Consider the following 19,042-nt stretch of genomic DNA (forward strand, 5'->3'; position numbering starts at 1 on the left):
AGGAGAGGCTGTTCTAGTCCCAGGCCCTGCCCCCCAGTGGGGCCAGCAAGCTTCAGGACTGGCACATGGGGCTTCAGAAAGTCTATCTCTCTGCATCCTAGTCCAAGGCTCCCAGGTCTTCCAACACCTCCACCCGCTGGGCTTGCCTCCACGGAGGAGGGGTGGCCTTCTTCGCAAAGCTGCTTAGACTTGGTAGAGGTCAATCTTGTCCTTAAACTGGGGATGGTGCCCTCATCACCCACAGAACCTCTTGCCTCTGGGCCTGAGGGATGCCCCCCACCTTTTCAGGTCACCTCTTCCACGAAGTCTTCTTTGTCTTCTGGCAACGCGCTCCCATGCGCAGTGTGCACCTGCTCTGTGCCAGGGACTGTCCCTGGAGCTGGTGCCAGCAGAGAGGAACATACCAGGCCTGCAACAGGCTATGGTCAGAGAGAGGAGAGCCCAATAAAGCATAAGGAAGTGGAGGACATTTAAGGAGATGGGTGAGGAGGGCAGAGAGGCTTTCCAGACAGGTGTATCCAGACCAAGACTCATCACGTTCCACCCAGCGCTTATCTATGGCATCCTGGGAGCTCCCAGGCACAGATAAGGGGCTCTGGGTTAGTGTTAGCCAGAACAGATGGGAACTGCCCAAGGTTCAGCAGCTCTTTCTGGGCCACCTGTCCTACAGGCACCATCAGAGAACACAGACTGCTGCCCATCCCTCCACCTGGGGAGCAACCAGAATAGACACCCTCGCTTTCACTCTCTGCAGACTCAGGAGACAAGATTCTATTTTACTCTCAAGGAAACGTGCGGCCCAAGGGGTCAAAGCCACTGGCTTAAACTGCAGTGGGATTTGAACCCAAGTCTCTGGCTGCACAAAGTCCACGCTCCGATTCTCTCCCCTCAGCCTTGCAGCCTGGAAGCAGAGCATTGAGAGGTGGCGGGATCCCTGGATCCCCTGGAGGTGGAAGCCAGACTGGCAGGAAACCTGGCCTGCGACAGCCTGTGGCCGGACGACCTCAGATCCCCACCTAGTGGTAGGAGGGAGCCACTGCCACCCAGCTCAGGCAGCTGGAGACAGGGATCCAGTCAGGTCACCAGCAATCTATCCATCCGAAACCTGGGCCTGGCTTCCCGGGAGACAGAGGGGGCCCCATCCGTGCTTGTGCACTGATTGTCACCCTCAGGTTTCTCCGCACAGCTCAGAGCTATTCCCTCCAGCCACCTGCTAGTCTAGGCCAGATTCTTAGGGCTCAAAGATTTAGCAGCCTGCCATCCCAGAAGGTAGCATCCCAGTGGTCTGAGCCTGGCCTCTGGGGAGGATTGGGCCACCTGCTTGTGGTGGGATCAACTCTGGTGGCTGCCTTGGGCAGGGGAATTTTCCTCATCCCTAGATGGCCCATGGACCTGATTTTGAGACTCTCTTAGGCTCCTCTGAATGGGGCAGGGCCTCTTCAGGAGGGGTGGGAAACCAGTGGGCAGTGGGCACTGTGCCAGGCAGTTATAAACAGCATGACACTTAACCCTCAACTAACCCTCTGACTAGGTACTACTCCATGTAGAAAGCGATGGAGGAGAAAATGACTTTCCCAACATCCCACAGTCATTGACTACTAACTACAAAACAATGAGCTGGACACCTAACTCAGGAGAGAGAAAACCAGGCAGCCTCCTTTTGGAGGAGCCAGTGGCCCCAGTTTTGAAGGAAGGGCATGCCTTGCAGGCTGAGAAGGAAAAGGCCATGGGGCAGGTCAGCAAGATCAATCTAGAGCCACTGTTCATCTAAGGAGTCTGGACTCCACCCCAGGGGCTAGGAAACCTTGGAAAGCCACTGCATCCCAGCTGCATTTCAAGAAAGTTCTCTGCTGTGCAGGGGAGACTGAAGAGCAGACATGCTAAAATCCAAATATCCCAGACAGAGAGGTTTGCCCTGACCATGAGGGGAGCAAGGCTGTTGCTCCAGAGCCCAGAAGGTGCCAGAACCATAGGGAGCAGAGAATCTTCCAGCACCACTGGAGAGCAGGTTGGAGGGCTAGGACTGCTAGCTTGTACATGGCCTGGAACCTTCTGTAGAGGGAAGTCCTGAATAGAAAGATTCACTCCCTAGGCTTGAGTTTCTCAGGAGAGAGAAGAGGTCCTGCTGACTGGAACTGAGACTCAAGGCCCTCCAGAGCTCTCCAAAATGAGAGTCCTTTCAACTGAATTTGTGGCAAGGCTTGGGCAGGGATATCCTGCAGGGACCCTTCTGGAGGGTACAGTTCATTCACTCAGCAAGTGTGCCCCTCCTGTGTGTTAAGCAGTTTTAGGTCTAGGAACCCAGCGATGAGCAAAACAGACATCAGCTCCCATCCCCCAACTCCATCTTGAGGAAGTCAATGATCTTGTAGGAGACAGACATGAAATAAATATACCACCCCCCAAGAGAAGAAATGGCAGTGCCTAGGGTGGAGAAGGAAAAGAACCCCAGCAAAGTAGGGGCACAGGAACCTCAGTCCTTGGGGAGGTGGAGGAGCCAGTCATCAGTCATTGCCCTGGTTTTTCTATGGAAATCCACCCTCACCAAGCGTCTTCATGCAGGCATGTCTCCATGAATTAGATAGTGTGTGTGTGTGTGTGTGTGTGTGTCTGTGGGTATATCTGTGTACATGTGTCTGAGTGTGTTTTTCTGTTGTTGTTTTTGAGACAGGGTCCCAACTAAATTGCTCAGGCTGGCCTGGAACTGTCTAGCCTCTCTCCTTAGCCTTCTAGTAGCAAGGATTACACCTGACACACAGATCTGAGTGTGTTTCTCTGTATGTACACATATGTGTGTGTCTGTGTGTATGTCTGTGTGTTTGCAGGTTGAGTGTGCCTGGAGGGGGGCATCGGGGTATGTTGTGTGTCTGTGTGGGTGGGTGTTGGTGCACCTATAGTCTCTCCATGTGCCTGCGTGATTGTATGCCTATGGGGACCTATGGTGGGGGGAAGGTGACCTTCTAGGTGACTTGCTCAGAACTAAGGGAGTTCCTAGAACACAGGTTATCAGTAGAAATTTGTGTGCAAACCAGGGGAGTTGTGGGAGGCCAAAGCCTGGAAATAGTGCACAGCCCATCTGAGAAAAAGAGTGTTGTGGCAGGATGAAGGAAACGACCAGTCAGTCCAGGGCTAAATAAAAACCAGCCCTGCCTGTAATCCTAGCTACTTGGGAGGCTGAAATAAGGAGGCTTACAGTTCAAGGCCAGCCTGGGAAAATAGTTCAAGAAACTCTATCTCCAAAGTAATCAGAGAAAAAAGGACTGGAGGTGTGGCTCAAATGCTAGAGCCCAAAGTCCTGCGTTCAAATCCCAGTCCCACCAAAAAGTTAAAAAGTCAAAAAATCAAGACCAGCCCCATGACATCCCATCATGAAGGCTGGGCTGAATGGCCAGGGGGAGTCTGAAGCCCAGGGAGTTGTAGAGCAGGAAGCTTTGGGGCTCCAGGAAGAGTACAGGCTTGGGGTCAGCCAGAGATTGGTGCAACCCCTGTGATCTGCTCATTAGTATCCATCTGACCTTGGTTTTTCTAAAGGTCTAAGCCTTGGTTTTTCCCTCTGGGAAAGGGAAATTACCATATAAAGTGCCCATTGCTGAAAATTAAATAAGAAAATGTGTTGGCCACCAACAACAGGTGTTGGCGAGGATGCGGGGAAAAAGGAACCCTCTTACACTGTTGGTGGGAATGTAGACTAGTACAACCACTCTGCAAAAAAATTTGGAGGCTACTTAAAAAGCTAGACATCGATCTACCATTTGATCCAGCAATACCACTCTTGGGGATATACCCAAAAGACTGTGACACAGGTTACTCCAGAGGCACCTGCACATCCATGTTTGTTGCGGCACTATTCACAATAGCCAAGTTATGGAAACAGCCAAGATGCCCCACCACTGACAAATGGATTAAGAAAATGTGGTATCTATACACAATGGAATTTTATGCAGCCATGAAGAAGAACAAAATGTTATCATTCGCTGGTAAATGGATGGAATTGGAGAACATCATTCTGAGTGAGGTTAGCCTGGCCCAAAAGACCAAAAATCGTATGTTCTCCCTCATATGTGGACATTAGATCAAGGGCATACACAACAATGGGATTGGACTATGAGCACATGATAAAAGCGAGAGCACACAAGGGAGGGGTGAGGATAGGTAAGACACCTAAAAAACTAGCTAGCATTTGTTGTCCCTAACGCAGAGAAACTAAAGCAGATACCTTAAAAGCAACTGAGGCCAATAGGAAAAGGGGAACAGGTACTAGAGAAAAGGTTAGATCAAAAAGAATTAACCTAGAAGGTAACACCCACGCACAGGAAATCAATGTGAGTCAATGCCCTGTATAGCTATCCTTATCTCAACCAGCAAAAACCCTTGTCCCTTCCTATTATTGCTTATACTCTCTCTACAACAAAATTAGAGATAAGGGCAAAATAGTTTCTGCGGGGTATTGAGGGGGGGAGAGGGAGGGGGCGGAGTGGGTGGTAAGAGAGGGGGTGGGGGCAGGGGGGAGAAATGAACCAAGCCTTGTATGCACATATGAATAATAAAAGAAAAAAAAAAGAAAATGTGTTGGGCACACAGTGGGTGTGCACAGCTCCTCACTGAGGAGCAAGCGCCATAGGGCCAGAGGACATCATGTTTTCTATGAGAAAGAAATAACCATGGGAGAAAGCACACCATGGGCGGAGCACAATCACACTGGATTCTCTTAGCACTTTGCTACTGCTTTACTTGTGAGAACCCTTGCCCGCACCAGGCGTCCCTGGCAGGTCTGGCTAGGTTGACATGAAGGCCCCAGGCCACCCTTCCCCTGATCTCCTGGCTGGGCTGTGAGTCAGGCTGCTACTTCCATGGACACATGTCTGGCCAGGATCCCGGGGCCCAGCATCCAGCAGCAGAGGGCACTCACCCGTACCTTTGCCCTTTCCCAGCAGCCGGGCTGACTCTCACCCATCACCACCTCATCAGCTCATGTTGCCAAGAACCAGGCCCATGCGACTGTGAAAGAGCCCCATTCTTTATTTACTGGACAGCCTTAGACATCTGCCTTTCTTTCTCTGAACCTCAGTGTCATCCTCTATATCCTGCCAGTGATGGTTCAATGAGAGCCCCAGTGAGAGTGTTTTAAATACCACAAGCCTTCCTCTTATTCAGGTAAGAAATGAACCCATGGAGTTCCCCCAGCGGGGACACCTAAATGTTCTCCGCACGAATGTTTCTCTCTTTTAGGAGAAGTCACACGCAGTCAGTCAATAAACTGTGGTGCTGAACTAGTCACCTCCCCACAACCCACCAGCCTGAGCTTCTCCAAATGCAACTTGCTCTGAGGTAGAAGGCGGAGCTGTGAATGACAGCCACATCCCACAGGGAGTGGAGACAGCTGGAGCCAGCCGGTTCCCTGAAGGTTTCCTAATTGGGAATTCACCCAGGCCACCAGCCCTGCAGTCGCCCAAGAATCTTAGCAACAGCCAAATTTCCCAAGGTCTGTAAATGGCCCTGCCTATCCCTCAAGCTCAGGTTTCTCAGGCATTAAATGAGAACACAGCTCTTGTCTCCTGTCTGAGGTAGTTGAAGCTGCATGTGGGGATCAGTTTGACTTTAGTCCACACCACTTATTTCGCAGATGGGGATTCTGGGGCCCTCTGTCACATTGCCCAAGGTCTCACAGGTAGAGACAAAGTTTGACCTTGTACTTATCTGCTGTCCAGTTTTCCCACCAAGCAGCTGATGGACATGGAGATAGCTATTAAATTACCTAGGGTTTAGGCCTCTCTTCTGTTATCCTTGAAGAAGAAAGAAGCTGAGAGCCTGGGGCAGGGAAGACACCTGGCAGGGCTCCGGCAACAAGCTTCCACTATGTGGAAATGGAAGTGACCCCAGACTGGTGGTAACTGGGCTGCTCTGTAGTGTGTGTCCCTGGGAAACCTGTGTTGGGTGCTGACATTAAGGGTCCCCTGGAATCAGGCTATCCAGTCCAGCCCTCCCCTCACCCCCAACGCTGGCCTTTCCCAGGCACCAGGCCTCATAACTCCACCCATTAGACCTGACCCAGAACTTCCATGGCTTTTAATCTGAAGGAGACTCTCAGACTGAACACTGTGTCCTCCTCATTTCCCACTGCCTCCCAGGGGATCACACAGACCCAAAGCCTCCCTGGGGGCCCCAAGTGAGCAGCTTCCACAGAGCCTGTCCTGCATTCCACACTTGACCCTGGAGACCTGTTGAGGAGGTGGAGGTAGGGGAACCGGGTCTCGGCCATCCCATCGGCTTCCCACCCAAGCCCCCGCAGTCCACCAGGGCTGCAGAGCAGCTGTTTTGTCCATCGCCCTAGGATCCCAGCCCTCAGCTCTGTCACTCAGAGGCAGGAAGGCAAGACTTAGGTGGCCTCCCTGCCCCAAGAGGGATCGTGAGGACCACAGCCCAGCCAGGCAAAAAGAAGGCGATGGGTCGGGTCGTTGTTTGCAGCCAGGCCTGGCATGTCTGGGAGCTGGCACTGCAGGGCGGCCCCAAGGAGGAGAAAGCGCCCATCCCGAGCTTCGGGCCCTGGGGTCCTTGTGTCCGCAGCCGCGGTCAGGAGGACCTCGGTCCCCCGGTAGCTTGTGCGAGTCTTTGGGCCTGGGTCTACGTCAATCATGGCTCTGTTCTGTACTGTCTCCAGAAGGCTCCCTTAGTCCACCTCTGCCTCCAGCCGGGGCGAGCAGTCTGGCCGCGGGCCGGCCCCTGGCCTGGAGCGCCATCTCGTGGGCACTTGGAGAGTTGCCGCGGCCTGCGGACGAGGCGGGCCCCTGATGGCACACCGCCCGGAGCTGAGCTTGGATGGCTCTGGGAACCCCGTTCTTCGGTAGTAGGATCGGGGTCCCCGGCACGAACAAATGGGGTAGGGTAGATATGCCCCTTCTGAGAGCATAAAAGGAACTCTGAGGGCAAAACAGTCGTGATGTGCCCAGGCTGGGACACCGACACAGGCTATGCGGGGGCGAGTAGCCTGCACTCCCGAGGGCGCTCCTGGGAGCTCGGGCTCCCTCTCCTTTGCTCCAGTCCCCAAACGCTCCTGCTGCTTCTGCCCAGTCTTTAGAGTACCGAGCGCTCGGCCCTCTGCTGGACTCTGCCTACCCAATGGATGCTCCGAACTGTGGGGTCAAGGACAGCGAGGCATGGGGAGGAAGCAGGATTGGATTTGAGGTCCCCCCCAAAAGCAAAGAAAGACAGGCTCAGAGTTTATACCTCTGTCTCGTGGAGATTCTGCCCATCGAGGAGCCGTCCTGCACCCGGAAAATAGAGGGTCGGGGTCTCGAGCCAGGGCATTCAAGTGTGGGTGTCCTGGGGGGCGAGACTGAACACGCCCCTCCGTCCCCAGGGAGAGCTCTGCTGGCGAGGTCGCAGTGTGCTGGGGAGGTGGACTCAATCTCTGCACCCTACTGCAGGACGGGGCCAGGTCGCCAATCCTGGGGATCTCTGAGACAGCGGGGCGGGGGAGGGGAGGGAAGGGATGGCTTGAGGGATCGGGCGACTCGGGTTAACCGAGGAGGAAATGAGGTCCCCAGGTCTCGGGATCCAAGCAGTTGAACCGCAAGAGGTCTCACCGAGCCCCCACCTCCTGTCTCCAAGTTCTCCGGTGAATAACAGTCCCATACCAACACGCGCAACCCACTGTCAGACCGCACACTGCAACAGAGTCCCAAGGCGACATGCTAGGTCACCAAAAGGTCTCAGGACCCCTCAATCCCCATCACTCGCGCACACTCCCTCCACACATGCCCGCCTGCTGGCAGCTTTGCCATCCAGGGCTCCTGGTGGCAGGCCCTGAAGAGTTAAGAAGGCCTTGATGCACCCGAGCAGCGGGTACGTGGAGCGCTTGGGCTAATTGGCGACCCCTAGGACAATGAGGGCTGGGAGGCCGGGAAGGCGGGTGGTTTAATTGGGTCTGGGAGTGGCCTGGCCTTTGTCTGGGACAAGGCCCAGATTCCCGTAGCCGCACTCAGGCTGTAGCTGGGGCCTCGCGAAGCGCTGGGTGGGCAACTCGGGGAGGGGACTTGTGCGACAGGAGGCAGGGGGGCGGGGAAGACTCTCCAAGCTGCACTCTAGGCCGTGAAGCATCATCCCGCTCGGGTTGCTGCAGCGATGGTCACAAGGCAGCTGCAACGAGGCCACCCCACCCGGCCTTCGCAGCCAGCCGGGTCTGGTTCCCAGCTCGCCTGCGACTCCGCCCACGGCCTCAGGTGGATGGATGCTGCCCTCTGGTGTCAACAGTCCTGGCCTCAGGTTGCCGCAGATCCCCAGCCAACTAACTCGCTAGTTCCTTCCTTGTCACGCTGAAAGTGTGAAGCCGCAAGAAGCCAACGTGCGCTTGCTGTACGAATTTTACAGGCGTTTTAACCCAAAGCCGCGGCGAGGGATTCTGTTTGAGCTGTCGAAGGGCTTTCCCTGTCCCCGCACCACTCCTTCCTGGGCTCCCCAGCAGATCAGGATAACACCCCCACCGGGGGTTGGGATGAGGTCTTCTGCGCTCTACCATTCTTGCACTGGCCTAGTCCCTTTTCCCCCTCACTCTGCGGAATTCAGCAGAGTCTGGGGGAAGACCCACGAAGGTGTCATAGGTGCTTGGAGGCCCTGAAACTGTCACCTGCACCTTCCCCTTTCATGTCACCATCCCTGATGTTCCTGGGCAAGTTGGAAGCTACCCCCTTTCCCTGAATAGTGCCCAAAGTGCGCAACGTGCTCTGGCAGGGTGTCAAGTATCCCACTTCTTAAAGAGGAGAGAAGTGGGAAAGAAACCGGGTGCTCAGTGACTGACAAATCCGGGCACATGTTGAAGGAGTGACCACCTGTCTCCCATCTTTTCCCCACCCGGGGATTTTGGCTGAAGACACCTATTAGCTGGGTGAAAAGGAGGGGCAATGCCACCCTCTGGGGCTCAACAGACGGAGGTGGGAAGCAGTTGTCCTTGACTGAGGGGGTCGCAGGGAAAGACTAGCCCAAAGGAGGCTGACTCAGAGGAACTCCCTCCCTTCAGAGAGACCCCACCGTAGCCTAGTGACCCACACTCCTCACGTCTTTGCGGGGTGGGGGATAGATGAGATACAAAGAAGAACTTTCAGGCCTGACTTTGCCACTCTACTCAGCGGTCCTGACACGGATCAGAAGGTGGAGAGATGGGGATCTTCCTTATCTGCTCTCCGAGGTGTGGAGGCGACACAGCCAAACCCCTCCTCGAAGGGAGAGAGAGAACAGGGAGCACCCATTATCCCAGCCCACCCACCCTGAAACGTTGTAAGGGATGTGTTTTCACTGTGTTGCGCTAGAACGCGGGTCCAGAGTGCAGGCCGCTCTCTGGCCCAGGCCTGCGGACAGGCCGCGAGTGGCCAGCAGGGGGAGCCCCTCTCCGGGCCTGGGACGCTGCCCGCGCCGTGGGCGCGAGGTGGCGCGGAGCCTCCTGCCCGGCCCGCGCCCGGCGCGGTCGCTGCTGGCGGCCTCGGGGCCCCGCACACCGCCCAGCTGCCCGGCCTTTGTCCCCGCCTCGCGCCCCTCCTCCTGCGCTTGCAGCCCCAGCCCCGGCGGCCCACAGAGCGCACAGCGCCGTTCACTTCGCATTGTAGCGTTTTATTGTTTTCTCCGGTTTTTGTCGTTTCGTTCTCGCTCCGGAGCCAAAAGTGAAAACCTGAGGTGGGGCCCGCGGGCCGGGCGAGCAAAGCCCGGGCGGAGAGGCTGAGGGGCCGGCGGGGTGGGGCCTTTCTCCCGCAGCCGAGGACCCCCCGGCCCTGTACAATATAGATGCTCATGTAAAATGAAAAAAATTAAATGCTATGAGTTAATCTCTACACATATGTACACAGCAATGTACACCTCGGAATAAATTAATACCAATTTGCATATTCTGGGACCCTTAAAGCATATTTACACAAATTACCATTTATTTCATAAATATCTTTTTTGCCCCCTGGGGACTCAAGGCAGAAGTGCCACTCCCTTCGCTGACCCTGGAGTAGGAGGGGCGCCTGTCTCTTGGGGGGAGGAGGTGGGAGGACTAAAAAGACAGGGCCCCTCCCCACTCGTCTACACTGACTTCGGTCTTCACTGGCTCCAGCATCCCTCACCCCAGCTTGTCACGCGGTCCAGGCCCAAGACCAAGGTCGAGGGTTCCATTCGCAGCTCCCACCCTTGGCCCATGCACCTTCTGGTTTCTACTGGGCCCTGGGTGAGGCCTCCCGCACAGTGCTGGAACACCGGAGAGCCCTCGCCGACGTAACCTTGACTCTGGAGCAGATCTGGATGGAATCCAGGGGCTCCAAAGCAACTGTGTTTCCGGCAGCCCGATGCCTATGGAGGCCCAGGGAAGTGTCCCAGCCCCTGGCTTGCCAGACGAGGCTCTATTCTGACTGCTGCAGCCCGCTTTTGCTCCTTTATTTAAATAAATACCCATTCTGTGCTGTACGGTCCCAAGCAGCAGGGGCATGCAGCCCCGGAGGCCTGCGTGGCAGCGGAGCAGCCCGGCAGCACCCTCACTTGGGCGACTCCCGGCCGGGGGAGAGGGCTCTCTGGCTCTCCAGCCCACTCACCAGTCTCTGGATGCTCTGCAGTTCACTGGTCGCCTCTTTGGCTGAGCCGCTGGGTGACAGGGCACTGCGGGACGAGCCCCCCACTTTTCGGAGAGCCAGCTCCGGCAGGGGACTGGGCTCCCGGCTGTTGCCACCTGCAGCCTTGGACCCCTCGGCTGGCAGCCCAGTGGTGAGGAGGCTAGTGCTAGGCGGGATGGTGACGGGGATCTGGTAGGGGCTGAAACGCAGGCGGGGCCGGGCACTGCCCAGGAAGGGGCTCCGGGACAGGGAGCCAGCAGCGGCAGCGGCGGCCGCTGCAGCGCTGGTGGCAGGCAAAGCCGAGGCAGCTGCGGCTGCCGCCGCCATGTAGGTGTATGGGTAGGGAAAGAGGCCTCCGAAAGTGGGCATTGGGATTCCCTGAAAGAAACAGAAAGAGACAATGGTTAGGCCTGCTGCCTGCGGTGTTTCTCTGGGTGGCCCGAATACCTCAACTGGTAATCCTTGCCTTGCTGTTTTTAGAATATAAAACCAGAAGTCACATAACTAGAACCGTGGGCAGCACAGGTAGACATGAGCCAATGTGCTCCTGGCCAAATCCAGTTAGTGTACCCAGCATCCAGGGTATGATGCAAAGCCCTGGCGCTGTCAAGCTCTGTGCTGGTTGCTCTGGTAGGGGTAAGGGAAAGGACATCCCAGGTGGCTGAACTAGCATGGGTAAAGGCCTAGAGGAAAGGAAACAGGGCAGGCACAGAGCCAGGTGGCAAGCAGGCAGCTGTGGCTGACTTGGGATGTTCTGCTCATTTGGAACAATGTCCCCTCCAAAGGGGCACAAGTGGGGGAGAAGCATGGTAAAGTCTCCTTCTGCCTGCTCACCTGCCCAGGGGTCTCCTGCCTGAACCAGGAGCGAGGCATAAGTGCCAACCAGTTCATAAACTGGCCTGAATGTTCTACAAAGAACTGGCAGCACCTAGGTGGCAGCTAAGGAAGGAATGCAAAGTCTTTGCCTGTGGATAGCAGATCGGCCAGGAAACCCTAGACAAACCTGAGCTCACGAGGCCTGGACTTGGAATTATCTGACCTTTGAGATAATGGCTCCCTCCCCAGAGTGTGTGTGGGTGTAGGGAGGAGGGCAGGGGGCTGACTGGGCTAGGCTCCCAGACTCTCAGTCCTGGCTTAAGTAGACAAAAGCAAAGAGGCAGCTTAGTCAGAAGGGAGAAATATCCTTCTTCATGAGCAGGTCAAGCCCCACTGGGCATTTCAGATCTGGCATCTCAGGTCAAGAGGAGGGAAAGAGGCTTCAAATCTCCTGGGATTTGGCTCTACCTGACAGCTGGGACCTGCTACCCTGGCCTGGGAACTTACCCACCAGCAGCTATAGGAACTGATGAGTGCTAGGTACCCTCATCTTCGCCTTGCACCTGTTGCCCAGCCTGCATCTAGGGGTCCTGACTTCTCCATAACCTCTGTTATACCCATGATCATCACCAGAGTTTGGAGAAGAGGCATTCACAGACACAGGAAATCAAGAGTGCAGATGAACCTTCCAGGCCTGATCTCTGTTCTCTGGAAGCTTCCCCTCCAGCCCAGAGCCCACTGTGATGTTGGTACCTCAAACTGCTCACAACCTGATTCTGAGCTCTGTTTAAAACTCATGTCAGAGCCCCCCATCCCCAACTTTAAACCTTTGCTTCACAACCAGAGGAACTTTCTCAGACCTAAACTCCTATTTTCCTTCCCTTGAGATAAGATCTCAAGGGTTCAATTTGCCAGAAACCTCAGAGGGAAGAAAATGAATGAAGAGATTCCAAATCTTTCCACAGGGAATATTCCACCCAAGTAACCAAAGAGGCCACTCGTTTTCCCCATCGGATCTCCTTATTGTGCCGCTTGCCCCATTTTCATAAACTTTCCCTTGAGGACCCAGAATTTCAGTGGGGTTCTAAGGAACTGAGCCCCTTTCCCTGAGATGTGACTGGGAGAGTCTGGGGACTCAAAGTGGGGGAAAGACCACCCAGGTCCTTTGCCCAGGAAAGGACTTCCCAGAGGGCCTGAAAGTGGCCAGAGATGTCTAGGAGATGGGTCATTTGGGTGGTCAATTGTCCAGAAAATAATTCACAATTTCCTTCTTCCTTTCTCCACCACCCTAGCCTTGTAGGACTGATGGTACCACATGGGTCTTCTCTCTCAAGAAAAATTCCCTGAGGCCAGAAAAGTGGACCACATAAAAGCCAGAGCCAACCCCATTTAGTTGGAGTCAGAAGAGTTTTGTCGCCTGCTCTCACTTCTCACTGGGGTTATAAGGAAGAAAACAGATCCAGAGAGGGTCTGGGACTTGACCAAAGTCACACAGCAGCGCCTCAGCCAGATCATAGACCTGTAGTTTTCATCTCCTGGAATCTAGGTGTCATGGAGAAAGGCCATCGGTTCTCCCCTAGACGGAATTCTGGTCTCCTGGAGGGTCTGAGCACCTCTGGCACCCCTTAAGCACCCCTGCCCGCCTTAACCACCCAGCTCGGTTCGCCCGATCCTCCGTCGCGCAGAGGCAGATCACAGGCCTTACCTGAGATGCCAGCATGTGCTGAGAGAGGTGGAACGGGAAGGGCGCGGCGGTGCTTGCTGCGCTGGCCGCGGGACCCAGCCCGCCTGCGTCCAGCCCGGATGCAGTCCCAGGCCCGGCGCTTCCGCCATTGCCGCCGCCGCCTGCCACGGAGGCCAACAGGTGACCCATGCCCATGGCAGAGAAGGCGCCAGGGCCCATGGCGAACTGTCCTGGGTGTAGGAAGAGTGGCTGGCCGGCTCCCAATGGCCCAAAGAACTGCTGACCGTGCAGGTGGTTGGAGAAGGCCAGGCCGGGCAGGTGTCCCGCGCCCAGGGGGGACGCACTGTCTGTCTGCACCACTAGTGGCGCCAAGCCAGGCTCCTTGCCCTCGCTCGCCTCCTTGCGCCCCTCGTCCTTCCGCCGGGCTTCGGCGCGCTCCTTCTCCAGGCTCCGCAAACCAAATGGGCCGTCCCCGCCACTCTCCGCCGTTTCCTTGCCTCTCTCGGGACTGCGCCGCTCCCGGGCGCGCTCAGGTTCGGTCAAGCGAGGAGGGCTGGCGTTGTCCCGAGCCGGGCTGCGGCCTAGCGCCACGCCGGCACGCTCCTCGCTCAGCCGCTCGGGCTCTGGGTCGCTGTCAGCCGCGCAAGGCTTGTCCTCCGCTGCGGGGAGAGAGGGCGCGCGGGGTTACAGGCGCCAAGGCCAAGGCTCACTCGAAGCCCTCTCCGGGTACCTGGGCCAGGTCGGGGGGCCTTGGAAAGGCCAGTTTTGGGGGAGGTGGAGTGGGGGGACTTCTAGAGACAGGCAAGGGGCAGCTGCAGGTCACCTAATCCAAGACCTCGTATTTTCAGCAGAAGAAACTGAGCCCTGAAGAGCCAAACTTATTACTGGAGCTACACAACCGGCAAGAGACCAAGCTCGGGTTCCAGCCAGACTACCCGGAACCGCCCTCACAGGGGAGTCCGGGGTTGAAAGCCTTATCCCAGACACATCCCTGACACTTCGCCCAGTCCTTTAAGATCAGCGGATCGTGAGCAAAAATCCAGCTTGGTATCCTAAAGGGACTCTCCCCTTCTCCCGCTTCCCACTCCCGGATCAGCCACCTGACTCTCACCTCGGGCCCTGTGCAGGCGCAGGGGACTGGGCGCCGCGCTGGGGGAGGGCGGTGGTTCCCGAGCAGGAGGAGGATCGCAAGAGGAAGCATCCGACTCCGCACCGTCGCGCTCAGGCTTGCAGTGCTCCTCATACAAGCGCAGGGTCGGCAGCGTCAGCTGCTTCCTGGAGATGACCAGAGGCGCGGTCAGCCTGAAGCTCATCCCTCCTGCTTCCTGCTGCCCCGGGCATCCACCACAGGCCATCCCACTCATCCCTCACCTTTTCTCTCGCCGGCCATTCCCAGTGTCCCGGAAGCCCTTGGCAAAAGGGTTGTTGTCGATCTTCAGCTGTGTAATCTGCAGGGACCAAAGAAGTGGCGCCAGGTCAGCACCAGGTTCTTCCAGCCTGACCGTGGGCACACAGAGGTCAGCGGCTGCGGGCCGCAGAGTGGAAACCCGAATTTGTGTCCGCCCACCTGGGATGGGGAAGCCCCGAGGTGAGGCCAGCAGGCGGGCTTCGAGGAAAGCGACAGAGTCTCTGCTCCACCAAAAAATTCACTCAATAAATAATCCCTCAACACGCATATACGGGTTTAAAAGTGTGAGCACAGAGTCGAAACCGGTCCAAGGAAGTAAACAGGCCCATACTGTCACGCAGGTTAAGGTACTCCGCACCTGAACAGACACGCACAGACACAGCAGCGCACACGCAAGCCCGCAGGTCCAGGCAAAGACAAATCGTTACACTCTAAGGCAATGCACAAATCAAAGTATACACGCAATAAACGAGTGCCCACAGAATCAAACGAATTTACATGCTTCAGCCCATCTCCAAGGCACCCCACATGGTGTGCAGCCAAGCATTCACAAAGACTCAACTGGGGCAGACACTGGGAACCCCAATGCACAGAGCACAGGCCTAGTGTGTGTGTGTGTGTGTGTGTGTGTGTGAGCTTCACTAGAAAGAGGGAGTAGAAAGGCAGTAAGTAGAGAAAGCCCTTTAACTTGAAGGAGAATTCTCAGTATTTCCCAAACGGTTGGGGGCCTGGATTGACCCACACTAGTAGCTCAGGGGTGCTTTGGGGGCCTGTGTCACCTCTCATCCTCTGGCTCCACCCCCCCCAGAGAGAAAACTGGGCCCTGAGTTCCTAGCATCAGTAGATCTTGGGGCAGATTGCCTCGGGCACCCTTTTTTCATTTAAATTTCCATCCCTGAGCCAAGAAATAAACGAATAAAATGTAAAAAGCCAGAGTCTACTAATTACTAAGTAAACATCTCCACCCAAAGGAGCCAGCTGTTAGCAAGCCCCAGGGGAGTATGTGTACTTTGGTGCCTTTGAGAGGGAGCCTGGGGTATTTCTGTGGGTGCTGCACTTAGGGATGGAGACTTGGTGCTCCAGGAGTGGCCGCGCAGGGCTGCATTCTGGTGGGTGGATGGATGGGAGTGGAGGGTTAGAGGCTGCAGTCCTTGGACATCAGCGCAGGGACTGCTCCACGCACCTTGTCATTCTGGTAGGCAGTGACAGCAATGAAGTCGGTCTCAGGGAACACATAAGTGCGGAAGGTGCTGTAGGGCAGCTTCAAGATGTCGTTTGCTCGCACGATGTGAAAGCGTGGTTGGTACTTATGCATGGAGTTCAGGATGGTCTGTAAGAAGGGCTTTGGTCAGCCAGCAGCCCCCAGACCTTGTTCTTATCATTTCTACTCTCTGGGGATCAGACCTCTCTCTCTCTCTCTCTCTCTCTCTCTCTCTCTCTCTCTCTCTCTCTCCATCTCTCTCTAGCCCTCAGTGTCTCAGTTCTGCCATCCCTCTCTGTCTTCTCTGCTTCATCTCGCCTATATTTATTTTCTTCTATTTTTCCCACACTTTTCTTTCTTTCAACTTCTCTTCTTTCTCTCTCTCCATTCAAAACAATTTCCCCAGATTGGAAATAGAAATAAAACAAACCAGGAAAAAAACCAATCCTGTCTTAACCTTAGCATTGCTAAGCCCCAGATATCCCTTGGAGAGAGGATCAGGATCTGGGGGGGAGCTCACCGAATACCCAACAGCAGAATGGGCAGCTCCTTTTGCCCCACGGAGCATCCCACCCCACCATTAGCTGGGATCTTAGCTTGGGCAGAAATGGAGCCTCCTCCACACTCTCTCCTCCTGGTTGGGCATCTAAGGAGGGAAAGGATCTAGGGATATTCCACAGGGTCTGGTTTAATGTTCAAATCTCCTAGTCCAGAGAAGCATAAGGAACGTGTTCAGGACACGGGGAGGTCTTCCTAGCTCAGCACCTATAGACCAAGAGCAGGGTGACCTCCTTAGAACCTGGGCTGCTTGACTCGGTCCTGGTGTCGCCTGCCTCTGGTTTGACTCTAAGACAGGCCCTCAAAAGCCCTCAAAGGAACTGAGATTGGGAGCTGCCAACTGCCTATCCCCAGGCTTGCTGAGAAGAGCCACGGAGGCTTATCCTGCCTGTCTAGGCCACAGGGCAGAGTCACTCTGGGTGTTCATCCAGCACTCCCCTCCTGGAACCCCACAGCGCCCCAGTTGCAGTAGTGGGAGTGCTGGGTTTCCCATCCCCATCCCATTCAGCCCTCACTCACAAAGCCGTGCTTGTCAGAAATGTTGTTGGTCAGCTTCAGCTTGTGGAAGGCCACCGGCTTGGCCATCCACTGTTCGCCTGTAGCGGGACTGTCCGGGTGGATGTACATGCGTTTGGGCATCTCTGGGTCGGCCTTGCCTGCCACCATCCAGCGGGAGTTGTGGAACTTGTAGCGGCAATCATCAGCAGCCACAATGTCCATCAGCAGGATGTACTTGGCCTTCTTGTCCAGGCCGCTGACTCGCACCTTGAAAGGGGGGAACATCCGCCTTGGAAGAGAGGGGAGGGGGAGATGCCATTGAGACCCAGCTCTTCCATGTCAGAGGGTCCCTATTTCCCTTTACCTCTCCCCTAACTGTACATCGCTGCCAGGAGGTTCCCTATCTGCCTTTACCCCAGTGTCTGCTGCCTGCTCTGCCAGCTCTGCCCTCTCACCGCTGCCCTTTCTGCTAATCCACATTGGCACAGCTTTGCGCTAAGATCTGGAGACCCTCTTTTTTTCTCTGATCTGAGATGAAAGCGGATGCCCAGGAAACAAATCTAGGCCCTCTAGAAATACACTCGCTTCTTCTGAATCTCCCTGAAATTCGTTCAGGAGAAATAATACACTTGAGTCAGAAGCTCCCAGAAATAAATTCTAAAGGCGTTTGTTTGGGAGAACTAAATTACAGCACTGATCAGGGATCCTGACCCTGCATTTCGGGGGAACAGGGTGAGCCTAAAGCCTGGATTCTCAGTGGCAGAGTCAAGGGTGGAACGGTTGGGGGTATGGCTTCTGGCTTTAAGGCCTGGGGAAGCCGGTGCGTCCAGAGCTCTGAGATCCAAAGCCAGGACAAGATTGCCGGTGGGGTCAGGCTGCGGGATCAGCAGACCCGGGACTCGCTGCCGGAACCAGGCGGAAGCCCAGGGCTAGCAGGACGCAAGTCCCACTGTGGACTCCAGGGTCAGAGCATAGAATGCGGGAAACGCTGCATTCCTCTGGAACTCGGAGACCGAGGAAGGCGCAAAAGCGAGACCGTAGGGCTAAGGAAACCAGCTAGGGCCGAGCTGCCAGGCCACCTTGGCTGGCTTTGAGACTCAGAACAGTTGGGACTATTCTTTAGGAGGACGTTTCGTTTTATTTCATTCGGGAGATGTTTGCGGTGTTTTGTTTTGTTTTTTAAATTCGCTCCGGTGCCAAATGAAAAGTCAACTTGCTTGTCCGTGGAGCGAAGCCTGGCGCAGGGACTGGAGCCGGGAGCCGAAGAGGAAGGGCTCGGCGCTGGTGGGTGCTGTCCGGTCCCGAGCCCGCCCGCCCGCCAGCCCGCCGGCTGCCCTACCTCCCGGACTTGGTGATGACCATCTCGGTGCCCAGCTTGTGGAACTGGTCCCACAGCTCCTTGGCCTCCAGCGTCACCTTGGGGTCGTCCTCCACCTCGTCCTCAGGCTCCAGGCTCTTGAGCGAGCGCAGATGCGCGGCGGGCGGGTGCGGGCCGAGTGCCGAGACGTGCAGCCCCGCCTCGGCCGCCGCTGCTGCAGCCGCGGCCGCGGCCGCCGCCCCCGCCAGGCCCGGGTCAGGCAGAGGCTTGGCCAGCGCGCCGGGCGGCAGCGCGAGCGCCGGGAAGAAGGAGGGCTGCGCTGCCGCCAGGAAGGCGGACATGGGGAAGTCGGCGGGCCGTGGCGCGTGGAACGGGTGGTAAGCCATGGCGCTGGCTGCCAGCGCCGGCTCTCTCATCGGGACATCCGGCCCAGGAACCCGGGGGCCGGGGCCGGGGGCGCGCGGCTCGGACCCCCGGCCCGGGCGGCGGCGCGCGCGGAAAACGGACGGCCCGGGCGACAGGCGCAGCAGCGGCTCCTCCCGGCTCCCCGTCCCGCGCACCACAAGGGGAGCGGGGCTTTGGGCGCGGGGGCGGAGGGGGCTCTGCACGAGGCTGGGCTGGGCTGGGCTGGCCGGCTCCGGCGCCGGGGACCACGCGCGACTGGTTAGATCTTGTCGTGATCTCTGGAAAACTGTGACTATCTCACATGTCCTGTCCTGCTCGGATCCCCTGCGCTAACGAGCCAGGCCCCCCTTGATTGCTGATTTTACGCTTTTTGGACCAATTGTGGGTCTCCGGGGGCGGGGTTTTGACAGCTCAGGCCAAGCTCCGGCCGGGAGGGGGGGCAGGGAGGAAGGTGTCGGAAGCCTCAGCAGTAAGAAAACATGTCAACAGAATAAAATATTAACCAATGACGGGCCGGCGGGCCCCGAGACCCCTCCCCCTGGCCTGCCCCCCACCCCGCCGCCCGCGCCCGTGGCAGCCA

General features: G+C 56.5%; 1 protein-coding gene across 1 annotated transcript; it reads right to left on the reverse strand.

The window, feature by feature from the left end:
• Positions 1-9,584: 9,584 nt before the first annotated feature.
• Positions 9,585-18,802, reverse strand: Tbx2 (T-box transcription factor 2). The gene is made up of 7 exons (XM_020158888.2): positions 18,079-18,802; positions 16,761-17,028; positions 15,666-15,812; positions 14,446-14,522; positions 14,186-14,349; positions 13,096-13,733; positions 9,585-10,952 (listed from the first exon to the last, which is right to left on the reverse strand). Exons 1-7 carry the CDS (start codon positions 18,471-18,473, stop codon positions 10,500-10,502), a joined length of 2,142 nt encoding a protein of 713 aa, XP_020014477.2. The 5' UTR covers positions 18,474-18,802; the 3' UTR covers positions 9,585-10,499.
• Positions 18,803-19,042: the final 240 nt, after the last annotated feature.

Source organism: Castor canadensis, chromosome 11 (assembly GCF_047511655.1).
Source record: "Castor canadensis chromosome 11, mCasCan1.hap1v2, whole genome shotgun sequence".
Classification (NCBI taxonomy): Eukaryota; Metazoa; Chordata; class Mammalia; order Rodentia; family Castoridae; genus Castor; species Castor canadensis.